This window comes from Cryptotermes secundus, unplaced genomic scaffold (genome assembly GCF_002891405.2).
Source record: "Cryptotermes secundus unplaced genomic scaffold, Csec_1.0 scaffold685, whole genome shotgun sequence".
In the NCBI taxonomy this organism is placed as follows: domain Eukaryota; kingdom Metazoa; phylum Arthropoda; class Insecta; order Blattodea; family Kalotermitidae; genus Cryptotermes; species Cryptotermes secundus.
In genome coordinates, this window is record NW_019734365.1 from 377,925 (window position 1) to 399,668 (window position 21,744).

The 21,744-nt window shown below is 36.9% G+C and overlaps 1 protein-coding gene across 3 annotated transcripts in view; it reads right to left on the reverse strand.

The window, feature by feature from the left end:
- Positions 1-4,972: 4,972 nt before the first annotated feature.
- LOC111868895 (delta-1-pyrroline-5-carboxylate dehydrogenase, mitochondrial) overlaps positions 4,973-21,744 on the reverse strand; it is a 41,052-nt gene continuing 24,280 nt past the window's right edge. For all 3 annotated transcript variants that reach the window (XM_023859970.2, XM_023859972.2, XM_023859973.2), the window contains 6 exons: positions 20,883-21,070; positions 18,725-18,947; positions 15,574-15,752; positions 13,372-13,560; positions 9,101-9,219; positions 4,973-5,737 (listed from right to left, as the gene is read on the reverse strand). In XM_023859970.2, the coding sequence (XP_023715738.1) occupies positions 5,622-5,737; positions 9,101-9,219; positions 13,372-13,560; positions 15,574-15,752; positions 18,725-18,947; positions 20,883-21,070 (1,014 nt within the window). In that variant the 3' untranslated portion in view covers positions 4,973-5,621. The remainder of the gene's footprint in view (positions 5,738-9,100; positions 9,220-13,371; positions 13,561-15,573; positions 15,753-18,724; positions 18,948-20,882; positions 21,071-21,744) is intronic.

Genomic DNA, 21,744 nt, shown 5'->3' on the forward strand with positions numbered 1-21,744 from the left:
GCTGAACGCCGTATCTAGTTTCCAGAATTTTCCAGGAGTTTTCAAACTTTGCTCTGTGCCCAAAATTTACCATTTTTAACATCTCATATCTCCAGTGGAGAAGCTCTGACAAATTTGAAATTCCTAGCAAATAATGCTCTATTCTAGAGTAACTTGGAGTCAAAATTACAATTTTGATATTCAACAAATAGTGAAGTTGTGGGCACTTTGAATTTGACAGATTTCGCAGAAAATTGTTCCTCATTCAAGACGAGATTCAAAGTTTCCACTGGGTAAATCAATGCTCAGGCTCTATACTCATGTTCCTTTGGTGAAGTATAATCTACAGCATGAGTTGTCAACTTCCATGCGTTTAATTATTAGCAAGTATCCAAGCTGCTGAATTATACTGTAAAATGCATCAACATAAAATATGCTTTGATTAGTTAACAGTTTTCAGCAGAGGACATGAAATAACACCGACAACTCATGATGACCTCAGTCTGTAAGCTGCTTAGACAAATATAACGTTAAGTTCTACCATCCTGTTATATTTTACACATTTGTACACTGATATTTTCACTGATCACACAGTTTCTGAAGTAGAGTTTTCTATAACATATATATTATTGCTGACACAACATATGTAAATCAACAGAATTAAAAAGGTACTTTTCTTACATAAAATACATGATATTGTGTTGATTATAATAATGTAATAAAATGTTTATTTACAGTCAATAACTTAACAAGATTTGGTCTCTACATACATCATGCCACACATGATAGTAAAATGAAACCTAAATTCATTACATCTGAAATGTCTGCGTATTTAGACAATTCACAATCAGTCCCTTCCCTGCACTTCAGTTACCTTGTTTCCTGTTTGGGACTAGACATCACTGCCTTCTCTATTGCCATTACTGATGTTTAAGTTCAAGTATGGTATCTACTAAAAGGGACTGCAGGATTTAAGACTCCTAGGTTACAGTTACACTGTTAAGTAGTATATTATACAATATGCTACCTGATATTTGTAACAAATACAATCTTGTCATTATATGTATACATTTTGCTATGCTGCAGTTTGGCTTCCTAAGTCTTGCCATTCTTTAAAAATAATATTCATTATTTTCAAGCTTAACAAATTAACCACAGATTAAAATGATTATCCACATTACAGGCATAAACATACACAATTTAAATTTTTCAATCAACAGGAAAAAATTAAAATAATACACCATGAAAAATTCTATATTGATCACCGGACTTCAATTCCAAATCCAATCTTGTATTCTAATCTGAAGCATAGTTCCTATCAGCAGTGAAAAGAAAAGCCTTGTCTTAACCTGCATAAGCAGTTATACAATAACCAGAAGCACCAATTCATACTGTGGCCTCTGTGTAATATGACATTATGAACCTTCACAGATGGTTACCAACATTCTAAAGGGTAGAACCCTGATGATGGAGGCACTACATTCCTCCAGAAAGTTGGCAACCACCTACCAGACTAAGAGTGCCATAATTCAGAAAATGACAATATGAATCTTCACTGTGAAAATCTCGACTCTAAACACAATCAATGTTTTGGTTAAGTAAAAAAGCCAATTAGTATGCTAATAAACTAAAGTGGACAAGAACTGAAGTCAAAATTCACAGCAACAAGGGTAACTTAATACTGGACCTTTCAGAATACTTAGCTCTAGGATTAACATATTTATCATCATTCTATCAGCACTGGTGGGTACAGATCAGACGTAGGATATATGCGTATAATGGGGGCAATCTACACAACAATATTCATGAAAAATAAAATACACACTATTGTATCAACATTTGTTTTATTTTGCTGTTGACACTACATGTTTCAGCCCTTATATTGAGCAATCATCAGGAGTACACTGATGCTAGTCCTAGTTCTGGAATTGCGTCTAATTTCAGTATGGATCCATATTGCGCTCTTCTGAGTTTTAAATGCATAAATTGAATTTTCAGTTAAAACATAAATACTTAGGCAGTATAATTTAAAATTAAAAATTAAGACTTAAAAATTAACATTAGAGTTGTAGAGAAATGATACATTTTGTAATAAATATGCTTATCTGGTGTAACAGATGCTGATACAATAGTGTCTATTTTATTTTTCACGAATAGTTGTGCAGACTGCCCCCATTATACACACATATACTACATATAACACACAACAGGATGCATACTTTTAAGATTACAGATCAGAGCTTGCAATGAGCTTCAAAAGGATATGGGAATGGATACAAACACAATCTCCAATTACTGAATATATATATACTACACACAGTTAAAAAGAATGAACAGCTCTTCAGATTTGACTTAACAGTTTATTCAGTTGAGCTGATCCAATATGCAGAAAAATATTTTCCATTTTAACGCTTTGCAGACCGGTGGCATATTTTTATGGCCAGCGCTTTTAAATGTGGCGGACCAGTGGCATATTATTATGGCTTTAGGACACGTTATGTTGAAACACTATACCTTGTAATGGCGCCAGGCAGACGCATGACTGGTGCGTGACAGACCTCTTGAATGTTTGCTTCGTAGTCAGTAACATGACCCCGCTGTTTACGAGCCAACTGTTTTCCTTTCTCACTCCAAAAGAAAATGCCTTTGTTCATCTTCCAGCTGCATGCACCAGGCAGGAGGTTACTAGTGCAAAATGGATCAAGGTCGGAAGAAGTTGAGGTTGAAGCGTTTTCGCGGAGAACAAGAAATATCTGACTTGTTCTCCGATGAGCTATCTGACGTACCTTGTGAGTCTGCTAGTGATAGCGACTCACAATCTGATAGTGAGTGTGGCAGGGGCGAACAAAAAATTGTGGCCAGACAGTGAAAGTGAAAGTGACGGTAGCTCCAAGGAAAGTGTGGGTAGCAACACTGCGGGGAGAGCCACATGGGGAAAAGTAGACAAAACGCCTGCTTTGGGACAGTTTACTGGAAATCCAGGGGTAAGCAAAGGATACATTTGTTACCAGTGTAAGCAGGAATGGCATAAAAACAGTGCGTCTGTGTCGTGTGTATAAAAGTTTCACATTAAAGCAGTGAGTACTTTGTTGGGAGACCTAAGAAATAGATTATAGTCAGTAAAGTTTGTGGCCACCAAAACCCACGTGATCTTTATGAAAACTTGACCCCATTGCTACACTTATACACTGTCCCAATTCCATAAAACCTGATCATGGGCAAAATCACGTTGCGACAAATTAACCTAGATAATCTTACATTGTGCCATTTTCAATTCATTTTTGGTTTTCAAAAATCTAAATCCTCATTCAAAATTGAAATGCAAGGCATTTCTGCTGAATGTGGCAAAAGCCTGGGCTACAGACCACACGGTGGCGGCAGACACACTCTTAGTACGACCGGGGCCATCTACTCCCACCCCACGCAGGCCTCATTTTGACCCCCCTGGGCGACTCTCGGGTGATATGCGGAAACATGCCCTCGTGAAAATTGTGAAGAGTGAACATGCCAAGGGGAAGCAGNTGTCAAATTAGGCATTTTTACATTCATATCACCTGGTCTAACACTAGAAAGAAACTGATCAAATTACATTAAGGCCTCCAAATTCTCCAGGTTTAAATGTTAGGTTGCCATATTTGGAGCAAACTTAAACAGTTTGTTTACAAAAACTATAAAGAACTGCTTCAGTCCTTTAAAGTTACTGCAACAAAGAACTGAAAATATGCCCCACCCCCCTCATATTAAAAGCCAATATCTGATCAGATTGGTTAGAGCCACAACCCAAGAAAATGGTAAATCTCGCATTCAACATTAATTCCAGTATAAATTGTGACTTACTTATAAACATCCCACCAACGGTGTCTCCACCTTATCGTGGTGGTGGGATTTAAGTGCTCCTGAGACCCTGAGAACTATGCTGGCAGTAGCACAGCTACTGGTAGGGGCACCCATGCCAGACAGGTCAAAGGGTAGGAGCCAGACAAAGAGGGATACCCCGGTCCTCCAGGTTGGGGGTTGGGCGTGAGGCTAACAACCTCCAACCGTAAAAATTATATTGTTTAGAAACCAGATATCAGCATTGGATGGATGGAGGAAAATCAGCGAGCAGAAATAAGTGGGCCACAACCTCTTCCATCCACACTTTTCATACTTCTTCACTCTTAACATTTGATGTTTCATTGTCTGAAGGGGTGAAGAACAGCATGAAATGGAGGCTGACTGTTCAGGAGGTCAAAGCTCACCCTGAGCTCTAGCGCCGAGGGGAAGGAAGGAATTATAAACAAAATTCCTACTTTTAACATTCAAAATAATTTTATGTATAACAAATCAATTGAACAGACTAATCCTTTTGGTCATATATTTCAGTATGTTCTACAAAGCTTATATGAGTTTCACTCAAATCTGAAAAGCCATCCAATTTTAGATTTTGTTTTAAAAAGTAATGGTTTCCCGCACCATACAACTGTGATCTCTGATAATCTTGATACATATTATTTTCACTCTATATGTGGGCATATAAATTAATTTATGTAACTGTATGTATGGATTACTTAACCTGATGAACAAAAGATGGAAACAGTGTTGGGATAATCAAATGTTGAAAGCTGTTCCATTATCTAACGTTATAAATATAACAATTATTACTGCAAGACTTAAATATTTGTTTAAATTACATGAATCTAATACAGTGAACAAATTTTATATATGTACAAAACAATGTGATAAAAATATTACACAAAAATAATACCAATGATCAGAAAAATGGTACTATTTGACATATAATTATACCTGCTGCAGAATAATACTCACAATAATTAATAAAATAAAACCTTGGGGTGGAAGATGTATCTTTGTCACCAACAATAACCAAGTTTATTAACAATTATTACTGCAAGACTTAAATATTTGTTTAAATTACATGAATCTAATGCAGAGAACAAATTTTATATATGTACAAAACAATGTGAGAAAAAGATTACACGGAAATAATACCAATGATCAGAAAAATGGTACTATTTGACAGAATAATACTCACAATAATTAATAAAATAAAACCTTGGGGTGGGAGATGTAACTTTGTCACCAACAATATCTAAGTTTCAAAACATGTACACTTGCTAGAAATATAAGAGTTTTGTAGTTAAGTAGTTCATTATGGCTTGAAATAAAGGTTAACTGTGGCATTAATACTGTAAATGTGCAGTTGTTAAAACAACAATACTGTAATTGGCCACAATATTGCTTTCAGTTATCCCAACACCGGCTGGGGAGAAAGAAATAAATCATCCACAGCTTATCTTTGGTTTATCACACAGAACTTCAAATGCAGAAACTATTAAGTAATTGGGTGAATTACTTGTATCCTGGAATTTCTTCCCATTCTCAACAAATACTACGCTTCCAGTCTTGTAACTGATAGATGTCACAAATCCAAAGAAACAAGTATCATCAAGAAATTCTTCAGAATCCATGTGGATTAATATCATCATTACTTTTATTATTATCATTCTTAATATACCTGTAATACACCAACTTCCTCATGTATGTTGGCGCTATCACAGTACTGCCAGCATCATGCTATTGGTCAGTTTATGGTCAGGACACCTTCATACTGGCTGAACAAGAGCCCACCGTTGTCTGTATTAATCAGACATGTATGGGTACTTCCATTCTTTAAGTGGCACAAATGTTTCCTTGATGGCCTGTGGCGAAGCCCAACGAAGCACATAGTGTGGGCCACCAGCTTTGTCATTTGTTCCTGTTTAAAAGACAAATAACAGAAACCAAACTTTCAGAATTGGAATGATACTGGTCAGGACTCCAAAATTAAGCTATTTATACAAAAAACTGAACTTTTACACACACACACACACACACACACACACACACACATACGAGTATGGTGATGGTTGTTTTATAAAGAATTAATTTACTTTCTTCAAGGAGTGCATACTGTTGTGTTATCACTCACTCACTCTCTCTCTCTCTCTCTCTATATATATATATATAGGTTGCGCCATAGTGCAAGCGGTTAGTCACTGGCTTCCCATCACGGTGGCCCGGGTTTGATCTTGGGTCTGGTCAAGTGGGATTTCTGGTGGACAAAGTGGCGCTGGGGCAGGTTTTCTCCAAGTACTTCAGTTTCCCCTGCCAATCTTCATTACACCAATTGCTCTACAATCACCCTCACCTATCATCTGGGGCTGGTACAATAGGCCAGAAGTGGCCACAGTACAGGGGACTTAGTCCCACCCCGCTAGCAATAAATATATATATATATTTATTTTTACCATTGACACAACAAATCTACAAGTCACTCACAATCCCCATGTCAGCTTTCATTGTCTAACGACAGAAATAGGGATCTATGACAATAATCAGTCAACATACAAATACAGAGAATAAGGAAAAACTAAGCATAATATAATAAATAATACAAGGAACATCAATTCAACAGATCCGCAGATGAGAATAAACACAGTCAGCGCCCATTATACACATAAACAGGATAAAGTACCATGGTAGCAACAGGAAGACATAACAAACTAGGACTAATCATTCTAATGATGCCACACACAACAAACAATGCAATGCTATGAACAACATAATGCATTCAAGTAGAAAATTTGCATAACACAATGATGTATAGAAACATTTACATTAATTTATAGTCACATTACATTTTAATTAGTTTATTTTTAACTAATCTTAGTTACTATTAAGATATTTTATTTAATCGATACAGCCCTACACAGCAAAATAATGTGATGTGCTGCGCTATGGAGGACACCCCCACCCGTGAGTGGTGACATGCCGAGCGGAGCTGAAGTGAGCCGAGTCCAAGCACGCTGGTCGCTATGCAAAGTGAGTAAACAGTGGTACCCATTACATAACACGGAACGCCAGTGGTACCCATTACATAACACGGAACGCCGCAGTTGCTACGTAGCCGTAAACAACTCCCAACAGCGTTGCTAGGCTATCGGCAAACACGGCATCAGACAACAGTGGTGCCTATTACGTAACTGTTTTCTGTGTTGTCCATAACGGAGCTAAATAAGGAGCAGCAAAGACTATTCAGTTAGTTACGAGTTAAAAGGCAGTGAGTCAGTCACCCAGTCAGTTGTAGTCTAGCCTTCAGAGGCCAAGTAATTGAAATACTGTAGATAGCAGTAGTTGTGAGATTGTAAACTGTGTGACTGTATGAGCGAGTGTGGAATAAAATTCGCTATATCCAATAAGGCGTGAAATTATCTGTCGCGTTATACACCCAACACGTGAGAATAATAATGATACTGTTCATAAAAGCATTAGGAATTGATCATACTAATGGACACAATTATAATATATGGATCCATACACAAATTACAAATGCAATAATTTTAGTTTGCAGAATGTATCACCTGAAGATGGTTTCATGAAAAGCCAAAACAAATTGTATTTTAACCCAAATAAACGCACAATTAACATGATAAAAGTGAGAGCGAATTATTGGTATATTTGTGGTGTAGACAGTAAAAACCAATATATATACTGTCGCGTATTGGGTGTATACACGACAAATAACTTCACGCCGTATTTGATATAGCGAATTTTATTTCACATTCGCTCTTACAATCACCCAAATTACAGATTCACAATTACTGCTATCTGCAGTATCACAAACACTACACTCCAAATGCCAGAATACAACTGACTGGTTGCTGGCTAACTCGGAACTAACTCGGAGGTAGCTCGAGGACTAACTGTGAATAGCCTTCGCTGCTCCTCATGTAGCCTCGATCGGACAATACAGAAAACGGCCACGTAATAAGCACCCTTGTTGCCTGGCGCTGTGTTGCTAGCAACGCTAGCAGTAGTAACCACTGTACCGCTGTTACTACCGTCGTCTCTCGCAATCGTGGTTACCCGCGCTGCCTAGCAACCCGCGGTACCCTTGGTGACGTCATCGCTGTTGACTCGCGTTGCATAGCGACCAGGATGCTAGGACTCGGCTATCTTCGGCTTCGCTTGGCGCATCACGGCTGGCGGGGGGGGGGCATCATCCATAGCTCAACATGTCACAATATGTATATACATACAATTTTTTACTTTTCCAGGCACTTTAACATCATACCTTATCCAATCTGTCACATGTTCATGCTCTATATTGGATTAACACACAGTGCTTAGTGTGTGTGTGTGTGTGTGTGTGNGAGAGAGAGAGACTTGTCCCCCCCCCCACCTACAATTTGAGTGCAACCAATGCAGACATAAATGTTAACAACAAAGTGTATGATTTATGTCCCTGATTTGTAAACATGAGTGGAAAATTGTTCTTCAATTTGGATTTTAAATATTTTCTTTGTAAATTTGCATACCTCAATGGTAATGACTTTCATCTTTTGCAGATAAAAGTCTGCTGTTGCAAAGCCTATATTACAGATGTAACATGCTGGCCAGAAATTGTTTCCCTTTAAATTATGTGAAACATTTACCATACTGAAAAGTATTTCAAATAAAAGTTCTACATATTAATAAGATTCATATCTTACATAATGTATAAATGTTTTGTTCAGTAACAAAAGTTTGATCTGAGCGCCATGCAAATTATGTATACGAGTAAATACAATTTAACTAATATTTTGGCTTTAGAAATCTTATTCGGTACTGGGCAGATGATCACTAACTTTGGCTGGTAACTCTGATGCTTGTAACATAATTTCTCTTTTTTAGATTATCCATTTATAACAGCATTTTATATACCAACTCTTTTGCTCTGGAATCTTCAACTCAAAGCTAATTTTTGTTGTTGTCCAATTTAGTGGAATGTTTGTTCTCTGATAACATGGCATGTGCCTACATACAGAGAGATAGATGATGTGTAACAGATTAAATGATATAAACTCCGTCTCAAGTGCAAACAGTATATTTTGTTTGCACTTGAGACGGAGTTTATATCATTTATCGTATGGAGTGCAACAGGATGCTTAAATATAATAGTGTAACAGATTTTTAAGAATCTTTCTGAACATGCTCAAAGTCTGTGTTTGTATCTGTCTTCTTGCTCAATCTCTTGGATAACCATCAGTACACACATAAATGGAGTAAAGTTGGTTAAAATATGCTCTGCCAAACTCACCTGACATACGACTTCCACCAAATGGCTGCTGCCCGACCACTGAACCTGTGGATTTGTCATTGATGTAAAAGTTACCAGCTGTTTGCTTCAGTTCTTCCAGTGCATACTGCAGGAAGTGTCTGAAATACATAACAAATTGCAACAGATTATTGACTGACTACTTCAAGCACAGTAAAACTCACATAAGACTTACCCATGTATGAAGTTTTCCAACGTAAAAAGTTAAAATGTTGCCATCACCTCAAACCTCCTTTAACACGTTCATATCTGTTTACTCTATAAGTGGATCCCATATAAAACGTTATTTTACAATTTCTTTTAGGGGCTATGCATGCATGCATGCACACAAAACATATAGTGCTGAAATGCAAACAAGCATTTAGGATTCATCAGCATGGGAACCTACCGATGTCCTTCCACAGGTACCCAAGCATTGGCAGTTAGTAAAGACAAGAAAGAGGGACAGGCCACAAGGCAAACACTCTGGAAGAAATCACAATCCATGGCATTCATACATCTTCTGCTGCTGCTGTTGTTATTGTGTGCACTGCAGATGATGTCAGTACTAAGGACTGCCAAATTAAGGTCAAAATAAACACTAGGCTCTCCCTTGAGAATGGGAACACAGATTTAAAATATTTAGGTTTTGTCTGATTTTTATATAAGCATGAAACTGCTTTGAGCCCATGAGATTTTTACACAAACCTATAAACCTTCAATAAAGATAAAGCTGTTGCTATGCACTGGCCATCCTTCTGCATTCACTCTCTATTAATATCGCTACCTTTGTTGATCGTACTTAAAGACAGGCCAAGATTAGGGAACAGACTGAGTGACTAGCAACCAGTCAAGTATGCCTGTGGGATGAAGACCATTGACTGTAAATTGTTACTGTGGTATATTCTTCACCTTGACTATACTGGAACTCCACCATAGTTTAGCAGTGCAAAAAAAGGCTGTAACCTCATCAACAAATGTTTCATCAATTGTATGAGTAAATGGACTGTGCCCAAAAATGAAAGTGCACTGATGATGCAAGATATCACAGGTCAATTTACACATGAATCCTATCCCCATTTCTGACCAGGAGTGGTTGTCAGTTTCAGCATGCTTTTATCTTTAATTATATTACTCTTCAGTCTCATTGAGACTGATCCCAGTTGCTGAACACAGGTGGCACTTCCAGGAAGCTGAAGACAGATTTAGGAGTGTAAGCTGTCATAAAACTGTTTTGTTATTGTTAGTGCCCCCCCAAATCAAACATCTTACATACTGGATTGCCCTGCTGTATTTGTATATTCATGAAGATTCTACTGTCTTATGTTAAATTAGCAATAATGATCACCACAGACACATAAGTAAATGTTTCAAACATACAGAAATATGTTAAAAAATATGTCTACATGTAGTAGGATAGCATTTTCAATACCTCTTGTAATCTATGAATTGTAACTACTTCATACTGAACGTTATCAGACAACAGACATGTTTATTCATCTGCAAAATTAGTATGCGCTCACAGCCAGCAGTGCACTGGTCACCATGAAGTGCATAACCATGAACTGACCAACAAAGGTAATAATCTCCCTGAATGAAGGGTATGCAATTACAGTATTTCACGGTGAGTGAAAAATTAAAGATAAAAGATAAAGGATGTGTGGGAACATATTTGAGTGACTAGGGTGGTAAAGAAGAATTTAAAAAAGTGCAGCATCTCAAACATGACAATTTCATTTGGTACAGTGACGACGACCTCGTGAGCTTTGCTGCTGCTGCTGCTGCTGCTGATGATGATGACAAAATGACTGGAGAATAAAGTGCTGTAGGTATATAATCACTGTTTCTGATTAGCAAGTTATATGTGACAAAGCTGCAACAGAATGAAGTAGAAGTACCACAACAAACGCTAATACTGCGTCATTTTCATGTTGCAGAACATTAGGTCTTGGGAACTGTGAATGCAGCAGCACTGGAAATAACACAGAAGTGTTCTTTTATATGTACAGAATATGACCACTTGCTAGGCAACGGTTAGGTAAACACTACCTAAAAGCAGAAATAATAACAGAAGCGGAAGTCATTCTCATGACAACACAAAAAGAACAGATGAACTGTTTGACATGGTGACTTCTATCCCGGCCACATGACAGTTATAAAAGGCAGTGCATTCGTGAATTCAGGAGTAGTAGAGATCAGTCCAAAATCAGTGAGATTCTTCATATGGCATTCAGAAGGAGTTCAATATGTGAGCTGTTACAATAAATAAGTACCAATAAATCCAGTCATCAAATCCAGAACCTATTATTATCAGTCATGCTAATACATGAAAACTGGTTAGTGACTAATAATAATGGGTTCTGGATTTGATGATTGAGTTTACTGGCACTTCTTTATAATTACAGTTGAGTAATACAGTAAATGAATAATCACTGTGAATGTATGATAACCATATTTATAATTGAATTTTTTTATATGCTGGATTTGTTGTATATGTTAAAGCTATATGACAAAAATATTCTGTTACTTTTGACGGAAACTTTTATCTTAAAATTTTACTTTAAATGATAATTTTGAGTGTATTGTGCTAGAGAGTAATTGTATTATGATGTAAACAAACACTGTTATATATAATTAGTCTTTTTGACTATTGCTTGATAGTATTAGCAAGATAAATTGACACAATTCTGTATCTAAGGCTTTAGCCTACTATAGATGTAATGGAATAAGGAAATAATAATAATAATAATAATAATAATAATAATAATACAGTCAATTATAACAATTATAACTCCTTAGGCATTCTCTTACAAATGAATTACAACTCCTGTATGATGAATGCTCTATGAAGAATGTCTCTGAAGAATCTCTCATTAATCTCAGACTGATCTCTACTACTCTCAGATTCATGACAGCTGTTGTCTAGTAAATGGTCATCATCATCATCATCAGCAGCAGCAGCAGCAGCAGCAGCAGTAATCTATCAGACGACAGGTCCACAGTCTCTTCCAAAACAATTCCTCCACTTAATGCGATCTAGAGCTTTCTCCTTCAAATGACAGTATCCTCTTCTGTCCCCAAGGTCATCCAGCATCTTCTTACGTCTTCTTCTTCGTCTTCTTGTCACTTCTATCCGCAACTCTATCTTTCCTTCAATAACTTCTTTTAGAAGGCAGTTTCTGCGTAAAACATGACCAATCCAATTAGCCTTCCGTTTTCTTATTTCGTGTAGGATATTCCTCTGCTCACTGACTCTAATTAACACTTCTTCATTTCTCACATAATCGGTCCAACTGATCTTCTCCATCCTTCTAACACCACATTTCGAAACTTTCCAGATGTTTCTGATCTACTGCCCTAAGTGTCCATGTTTCAGCCCCATACAGAGCTATGCTCCAAATGTAGCATTTCACTAGTTTCTTCCTCAAAGTTAAGTCCAATTTGCTGGTAAAAAGATTCTTCTTCTTGCTAAATGCAGCTTTTGCCATGGCAATCCTGGATTTAATTTCATATTCTGTCACAATATGGTATGTTTATTACTGATATTTTTATTAATATTTTATGTTTAGTTTGTTTTAAAACTTGAACTTCTTTTAAAAATAGTTCTTTATATTTTTTCATTTTAAAAACTGGGGTGCACAGCTTATTCGAGAACATGGGGTATTCAAGAAAATACAGTATAACTCATATTTGAAAGAATCAATTTTGTGCCTTCCATCTCACACAATTTATGTTTTCTTCAATAGCATGCAGCTGTAATTTTTCTAACCTAAAATCTAACACAGAGAATCAAATTTTGAAGAGACTACCAGCCTCTGCAAACTCCTGCCACAGTTGCATTTCCAAAATCTGTTACTCCTTTGATTTCACAGCCTCAAACTTTCACTGATAATATGTTAAAAAAAATATATATCATGGCATTCATTTTAGCCGTTTATATAGACTAATTCTTTTGTTTTAGACAAGCCCAAAATTATATTCCTCTGCCACAGATAATATCTAAAAATATATGACAAAAGACTACTTTAACATACATTTGGATGCATTCAGCTTGGCAATAATAATGTCTGATTTTCACATCACAGAAATACACATAGTGTCTTAAAAGCACAAAGTACTTATTCTAAAGTTGGACTTCTGAAGAAAATTTATAATTTTTGTTCTGTGCCCATCTACAGATGAACAATTTCATTGTGGATCTTTATTTTACAAATGAAAAGCAAGGTATACTTTATTAACACCAATCAACAAAGGAATTAAATTTAGGTACTTACTGGTCCGTACCAAATACAGCTCCTGTCAAGGCATAGGGTGTTGACTCACCCACTAATCTCAGGGTTGAGTCAAGATCCTTTTCCCGGTAAACATATACAGACAAGACAGGGCCAAATATCTCCTCCACCATGATTCGATCTTCAGGATCAACTGTTTCCACAATTGTGGGTTCAATGAAGTAACCCTTGCTGTAAAACAATAACTTCAGGTTATTAAAAAATGCAAAGTGTGCATATGGCAACAAATTAATGTTGATATTTTCCTAAAGATTATAAGACAATATTAACATAATAAAAATTTATATCACATTTATAACAAATAACTGGCCACTGCCTCTGAAATTGGTAGCTGTACTGAAGTGGAGCATACATCCAAACAAACATGAAGCTACCTACAAGTTCACTTCTGAAAAATCATCACAACATGCATGGAATCAAAATTCAAGGCAAGTCAAAATTTCATATATTTATGTTGACTTTCTTTTTGAGCAACTAATCACATATTCAAGTGTCTGGATTCAAGATAATGTGAAATACCCAATTAAAGAATCACTCAGAAAACAGATTTTTTACACTGTATCAAGGTTTTCACTAAATGGGGTTACGCAAAAATACGTCAAGAAACTCTTCATTTGCCCATAAGACTTACTGGTAGAATAACTTCTCTATGTAAGTTAGGTAGGTAATGTTGTCCCTGTGCTTAACTAATTAACCACTACGCCATGAAGACGCATGGGGGAGTTGATGTATTCTTGACCTCGGCCCTAGCTGGAGGTCAGTGGTCAGCTTCATGCCCCAACCACTTTACCCCGGGGAAACAGCCCCAAGTACCCATCGGATAGAAGGCTGAGGGGGCCCCAGAACCAGTCTGGACAACATGGAGAGGAGGAAACCTTGCCCCCATGGGGCCTGGAACTCTGACCCTTTGGCCATACAGCCCATAGCGAGTCACTATATCGACTGCAGTATCCCAGCTCCTTCTCTATATAAGTAGTTACAGAAATTGTTTCTATGCAAATAAATACAATTATTTGTATTTGTAGTTGTATTGAGAACAGAGTGCTAAGGGGAGTATCTGGACTCAGAAGGGATGAAATAACAGAACACTTCAGAAAACTGCATAATGACAAGCTTTATAACTTATACTTTTCACCAAACATAATCAGAATAAAGTCAAGGAGAATGAGATGGGAAGGGGATGTAGCACATATGGGAGAGACTAAGAAGAATGCAGACAGGGCTATCGCAGGAAGGCCTGAAGGAAAGAGACCATTAAGATGACCTAGATGTACACAAGATAATATTAAAATCTTTCTTAAAGAAATAGGTCGGCATGACATGAACTGGATTAATCTGGCTCAGGACAGGGACCAGTGGTGGGCTCTTGTGAGCACGGTAATGAAACTTCAAGTTCCATAAAATATTGGGAACTTCTTGAGTGGCCAAGATGCTGAAGATAAACTCAGCTCCATGGAGTTACTACAGTGGATGCCACTTACTGTGACAACTTCAGGAGACAGCTCAACCAATAACAATAAACAATGAAACAAGAATGCAGCTGTTCAGCATTGCTTACTGATGCAGAGTGGAAATAAAAAGGTGGAAAGAGATGGAAAGAAAATTTCAAGGTTCTTGAAATCCATACACACCATTAAAAACAAATAAAGAAAACGTTAAAATCAAGAAATAAAACAATTCTTTTATAGTAGCTTGTCTATTGTCTTCTGTGAGGTCATTAATGAAACATTCATACTCACATCAGGGCTCAAAACAAACCAGGATGTTATGTAATCACTTCCACTTCACATGCATCACAGCTGCATTAAGACAAAAAAGTGAAAACAAAAACCGAAGCACTGATTACAATAAACATCTTTTTTTCTGTGTATTAGTATATGTCTGATCATGACTTCATAAAAGTTATGACATTATATAAATGATAACATTATCCATGATTACAATAGGAGGTGCCCACTGCATTTCATTACAGGCACAGAATGAAAAGCAGGCTGAACTATTTCTTTCACTGAACTTCTCTTTCAATGCATTACTCCATTTTCTCAGTAACGTGACAGTGTGAATATATTATTATCATCATCTTCTATAACGACATTAAGTCCTTACTTTGGACTGTACTACTACCGTTACATATACCAAATGAGCTTTTCCTTAAAAATTTAATGTTTTGAATAAGCAACCCACCTGCTGTCATACTTGCCACCTCCAATCACTGTTAAATTTTTTGAGCTATTTGCATGTTCAATATACGATGTAATTCGTTGAAATGCCTTGCCATCAATGACAGCAGAGGTGAAGCTGTCAAATTCTGTTGGATCACCAACTTTTAGCTTAGACCGCTCCGATAGAAGACCTGCCTTGATCTGTAAAAAAATTACAAAATACCAGACAATCCCATTATTGGCTGCCTGATGTTCTTGACATCACTTCTGCACCACAACATTTCACCACTTAAAATCATCAAATAAACATTCTATCATAACAAAAATACCCACTACTACTAGTTTTGCACTTCACTAGATTTAAGCAGAAGAAAACATACTTTTGTTACAGAAAATTATGCATGAAACTTATGAATTTGAAATTTTAAAGCAAAGTTCTGATAAAATCCATGTTACGCTACTCTACATACAGGTGGCAATTTCTTTAAAACATTAAGATTATGAAGGAAACTATATTAGTAGTCCATTAAACCAGGTGACAAGAGTAGTGGTTATGCAAGCTTTTATCATACACCGTCATATACAGCCGTAGCATGCCATTATAAATATATCTTTCAATAACACATAATATATTTCTGCTGCCTATGTATATGCAATGTGCTTTAAACTGAGAAGGCATGGCCTATACACAGCAAAGTGACTGTAAGTTGGTAAATACTAATAGTGCATATCTGTGTGCAATTATTATACTTAAATGATTCCCATAGTCACCAAGTTGTATGCAACTACTGTGGGTACTGAGCAGCCCATCGCTATACTGACTGAGTTATTCCAGCTCCATAAATCATTTATGAACATTTATTCACAAAAAAAGTGACATGAACAACCATGTCATATTTCAATACTCACACATATAAAGAGAGAGAGAAAAAATTAAACTATTTTCAAAGAATATTTCTGATTCATCACCATCCTGTTTGGTTAAGTGACAGCAAAGACTATGGACATATTGATTCACAACTGATGAATGTCATGTCAAACATGAACATCAAAAGCAAAGGCAGGGCTAAAAAATATGTTCTGAACAGGACAAATTGCATGCAAATATAGCCGTACTGAAAATCTAACAATTACATTTACTAAAATATTTGTATACTTATACAATACTCTATGGATATGCAATTTTCAAGATACCATACAGTTACTGATATGCCTGTTCTCTCAGAAAATTATTTTATTTTGTATGCATTCTTTTTTATTCAAAAAGGCAAGACAAGTCACTCACTACCTGTGAACAATTATAAAAGTAAACACTTTGGTAAACACAATACTTAGTGAAATGAATCCAAAAATGCATTTTGTCCAAGAATAATATCAGTCTTAAAACAAATTAAAATGCTTGAAAACGCACATAGGGCAATAATCCTACAACATAATCAAAATAAAAATCTGTTACACGACTGGAAAGTTCACTTTAGCAAACATAACTTACACATCCCAATATTGCTGTATGCAGTTTATAAAAAAGTGAATGAAACACCAGGCAATTTTGTATCGATCTACACACTGAGTATCATAAAAATTATCAAATAGTTGGGGCCCCTTCCATCCATCCACATAAAGACAGATGTGTGTTCAAAAAGTTCCCAAAATTTGCCTGTAATAATATATTTCTCTACCTAGAGCTTATTGAATATTATCCCCTTCTGCAGCAATACACCTCTCCCACTTCTGAAGGCACTGTTCAAAGGATGACTGTAGTATCACCTTCAAGTCTTTCATCGCATTAGTGATTATGTCTTTCATTGTCTGAAATCTTCATCCTTTGATGGTAATTCTGAGTTTAGGAAGTAGAAAAAAGTAAGGATGGGAGAGGTCAGGTGAACAGGTGGGAAGTGTAGGAACTGAAGGTCTTCCCAAGAAATGTCTGACAATGTTGCGTGAACAGGCGCATTATTGTGATGGAGGAGCCAGCTTCCCACAGTCCAAATTCCAGGTCACTATCTTAATAGCACATCATGCAGATGTCTCAGAACTACCAGATAAAATTCCTGATTAACTGACCTTCAGGAATTCATAATGCACAATGCTTCGATGATCAAAAAAACAAGCAGCACTGCTTTTACTTGTGAAAGCACCTGTCATGCTTTCTTGGGGTGAGGCAAAGCAGTACTCTTCCAGTGTAAGGGTTGTTGTCTGGTTCAACATCATAACTGTAAACCCAAGTCTCATTACTGGCAATGACATTTTTCAAAAGATTTTTGTCATTTGGTCTTGGGGGGAGATTTTCACAGATGGAAAATTGTTGGAGTTTCTAATCTTCAGTCAAGAGTCTTGGCACATATGTTGCTGAGACTCTATGCATTCCTAAATCTTGTTAAAATTGTGTGGCACGAACAAGTGGATATTCCAATCTCTTCTGCAACTTCTTGGATAGTCAGGTGACAATTTCCATGGATATTTTTTTCACTTGGGCAATCAGATGTTTGGATCCTGAAGTCAAAGGTCTGCCAGACTTCTCATTATGTTGCAGTACTTCCATTTTTAAAACGCCTGAATCTTTCATATGTCATCGTTTGACTTGAGGCATCATCACCATCAGCTTCAGGCAACATGCTGTACGTTTCTGCAGTGGTTTTCCCTACTATGAATTAGAATTTAACATAAATTCCTTGCTCGTTTACTGACTCCACACTGAATGCAACAAGACAACAACACACTAGACCACCAAACTGGTTATAAAAACTAAACAGAATGTCTGATCTACTTAGAACAAAATGACTTGCAAAACTAGTGGTCAGGATGCAAGGTCACTCAAACAACACCTAACATGTCCAATGCACTACTGCTTCTGCACCATAATTTTGAGAATTTTTGAACACACCTCATATGGAGAAATGGCCCTTTTTTTAAAATTCACATAAAAAGATGATTATGTTACCACAACCTCCACATGGCTTCTTTCACAAACAATTACGAGATATGTTGTTGCTACTAATCTTAAGCAGACAACTGCATCTATAACAGGGAAGAATTAATGAACTGTAGGTATAGAAAATAAAACAGCAATTTAGATGTATTTCTACACTAATGTTTATATTTTATTGCAAAAGACATACTGCCTAATGAAAAATTATTTTGTTTCAGTTTGCTCAATATACAGAACTACCTACCTTCGGCCATAACGACTGTGGCACATACATTCGAGAGCAGGCTGAACATTTCTGACCACAGAATTCAAATGCTGATCTAATGGTACCCATAACAACACTGGTGACATCTGCTGATGGATGGACAAAATGGTAGTTCTTACCACCACATTCTCCAATAAGTCTTGGATAGCTACGGTAGGAGTTTATGTTTTGTCCAACTTGTTTCCAAAGCCGATTAAATGTTCTACAAACATAACCATGTTATTAACAAGCAGCTATGCATAGTCCTATAAATGTTGTGCTATTAATGCAATATTTGTGTACTGTGAATGGGTCAGCATGCTGGGTCCTGTGTGGATGGTCACAGAAGTGAATCTCACAAATAAAGATTATGTATGGCTCAAACCTGTAAATGTTACACATTGTTACTGTAAAGATAAAGGTAAAGTTATCTCTGTGCCTAATTAAGCACAATCATCAGATGTCTGAGCGGTAGCCTGCTGAACTATCCTGGCTCTTGTTATCATTACTGTTGCTATTATCATCATCTTATTGTTACTACTATTGCAGCTGCTACTACTGGTATTACTACTACTGCTAGTAGCAGTAGTGGTGGTGGTAGTAGCTGCAGCAGAAGTATAGTAGAAGTAACAGTAGTACACAAATGGCACAGGGATAAGAAGGAACAAGAGGCAGCAGAAGGAAGACTGGGAAAAGGAAGAGGGAAAAAGTTGCCGTATAAGAGCAGCAAGGAATACTCAGCAGGAGGTCAACCTCAAAAGTGCAGAAACTGTGTAAAGATAAGGGCAGTATGCCCATGCCAAATGGTCTGGTTCAGAACCCTTCACAAGAATGATATGAAGGGGGTTCCCTACAATTTTTGGAAGATCAGAGGTTTCCATGACTTGCTCAGACAGAAGCCAACCTTCCTATTCATGCTGCTGGGATGAACCTTAATCTCAACTGCCTCCCTGAAAACACAGTCCATGAATCTGGATTTGGTGGAGATAATCATGGTGTTTTGGAGCTGGATGCGGTGTCCCAATGTGATGCTGTGCCCTGCCATGACCAAACCATCTGAATGATCTAGATGGATATGCACATGATATTCCTTCACCCTTGTGTCAACTGAATGGCCAATGCAGACATGACCACACAAGGAACTGGAGTTCCTCAAAGTTACATTCAGGCAGAAAATCTACAGTGATTGGCAGATTTGTATGTCTCTCAATTCTCCTGTGATGGTCACCCTGACTAGCAATGATCCTAACTCGGGCACCTTTCTGGATTCAGTATGTCTTGCCCAAATGTTGGTGCTCACATACAAGACTACAACATGGTGTTAAACCCAGAAGACTTTAATATGGGCCTTCAAAGCTGTGAAAACCTTGAGACTTCCCCAGGCTTGTTATAACATACTGAGACAGGAGACAGTAAATCCACAAGCATGGGAATCTTAAGAGGTGCAGTATCAACAGCTGAGGTACTGTCCAGAATGGCACCACCTAGGCTGTCCGCTACGCAGCTACATAAAGAAGTATGCCAGATGAATCACCATTCAAGCCTGACTAAGATGCAATAATGAATTAAGAACAGGATGCTTGAAGCAGACTATAAGGATGACAAAATGCAAGTAAGAGGAGTGGAACAGCTGGATATAAACACCTGCAAATATTTGTAAACACTTAAAGATAAAGTAAGACAGTGCCAAATAAGTCTGTTTCCTAAAAGACTCCATGTCATAGTCATTTTCACATGACACTATGGATATGGATTTTAGAAATGACTACTTATATTTCAAAATTCAGCGTTCTTTTCCTTATATTTCCTGAAACATGTTACCAGAAAAGAGATAAACAATGCTGTGAGGAATATGATTTCAATATAGTAAAAGTGATAAAAAGGAACTTGGTCTACAAAATCTGGAAAGTCTGTAATCTGAAAGAATGTTAATTACCTTGCATGCCAATATTTATATTTATTTAACTAAGCTATGCCAGTTATTAAAATGCTATAATGATCATTATATGGATGATAGCAAGTGAATAAAGGTAGGATCAAATGAATGAAAATGGACAGAACTTCCTCAATGAAATGAATTTTCTTCAAGTATGATTAAGTGAAACTACCATGTGCTATTCAATAAAATCTGTAAGAACAAAAGACACGGCAAACTTACGCCACAGATCCTGTGAAATTAATTCCACCAAGATGCGGGGAAGAGGTAACAGAATCTCCAAAAATGGGGCCATCTGCAGGCACAAAGTTTACCACACCTGGTGGCAATCCTGCTTCACGAACAATCTTAAAGACAGTATAATTGGAAAGTAATGCTGAATCTGAGGGTTTCCATAATACGCCATTGCCCTATAACATGGAATGCATTTCATTATTAACTTCAATATTCACTTTTGAAAGGGTTAGTATCAAGTTTTCCAGCACATTAACTAAATTACATTCTACAGTTCACTGTTATTACACATAAAGGTAAAAGTGTTCCTGTACTTAATCTGCCTAAGACCACACCATGAAGAGATATGGCAGAGTGAAGGCAAAGCTCAGCATTCTTGATAATGGCATTAGATGGAGGTGAGTGGTCAGCTTCATGGCCTGGCTGCTTTACTCCTAAGGGAAACAGTCCCTTGTACCCATTGGGTAGGAGGCTGGGTGGACTCCAGGGCCAGTCTAGATGCAGTGGAGTAGAGAAAAATGTCTAGTCTCTGCTGGGAATTGAACACCAGATATCCAACCTGTAGCCTGTTGCTATACTGAATGAGCTAACCAAGCTCCACATTACTAAATATATTAAAAGAAAATTAAATATACATAAATTGTTTAATATATGTTTCAAATCATGCTTCAGTGGATCATCACATTAACAAATACAATAAATCTGAGTTCTATGGAAAAATAATTTCTATGAAACCTTCTTATATTTTTTCTCAATTGTGATTGTGTTCAGGAGGCCACTACTGATCACTGTACATGCAATTTAAAAAATGTACACATAGCAATCTAAAAAATCATAGGACTCTCAGAAA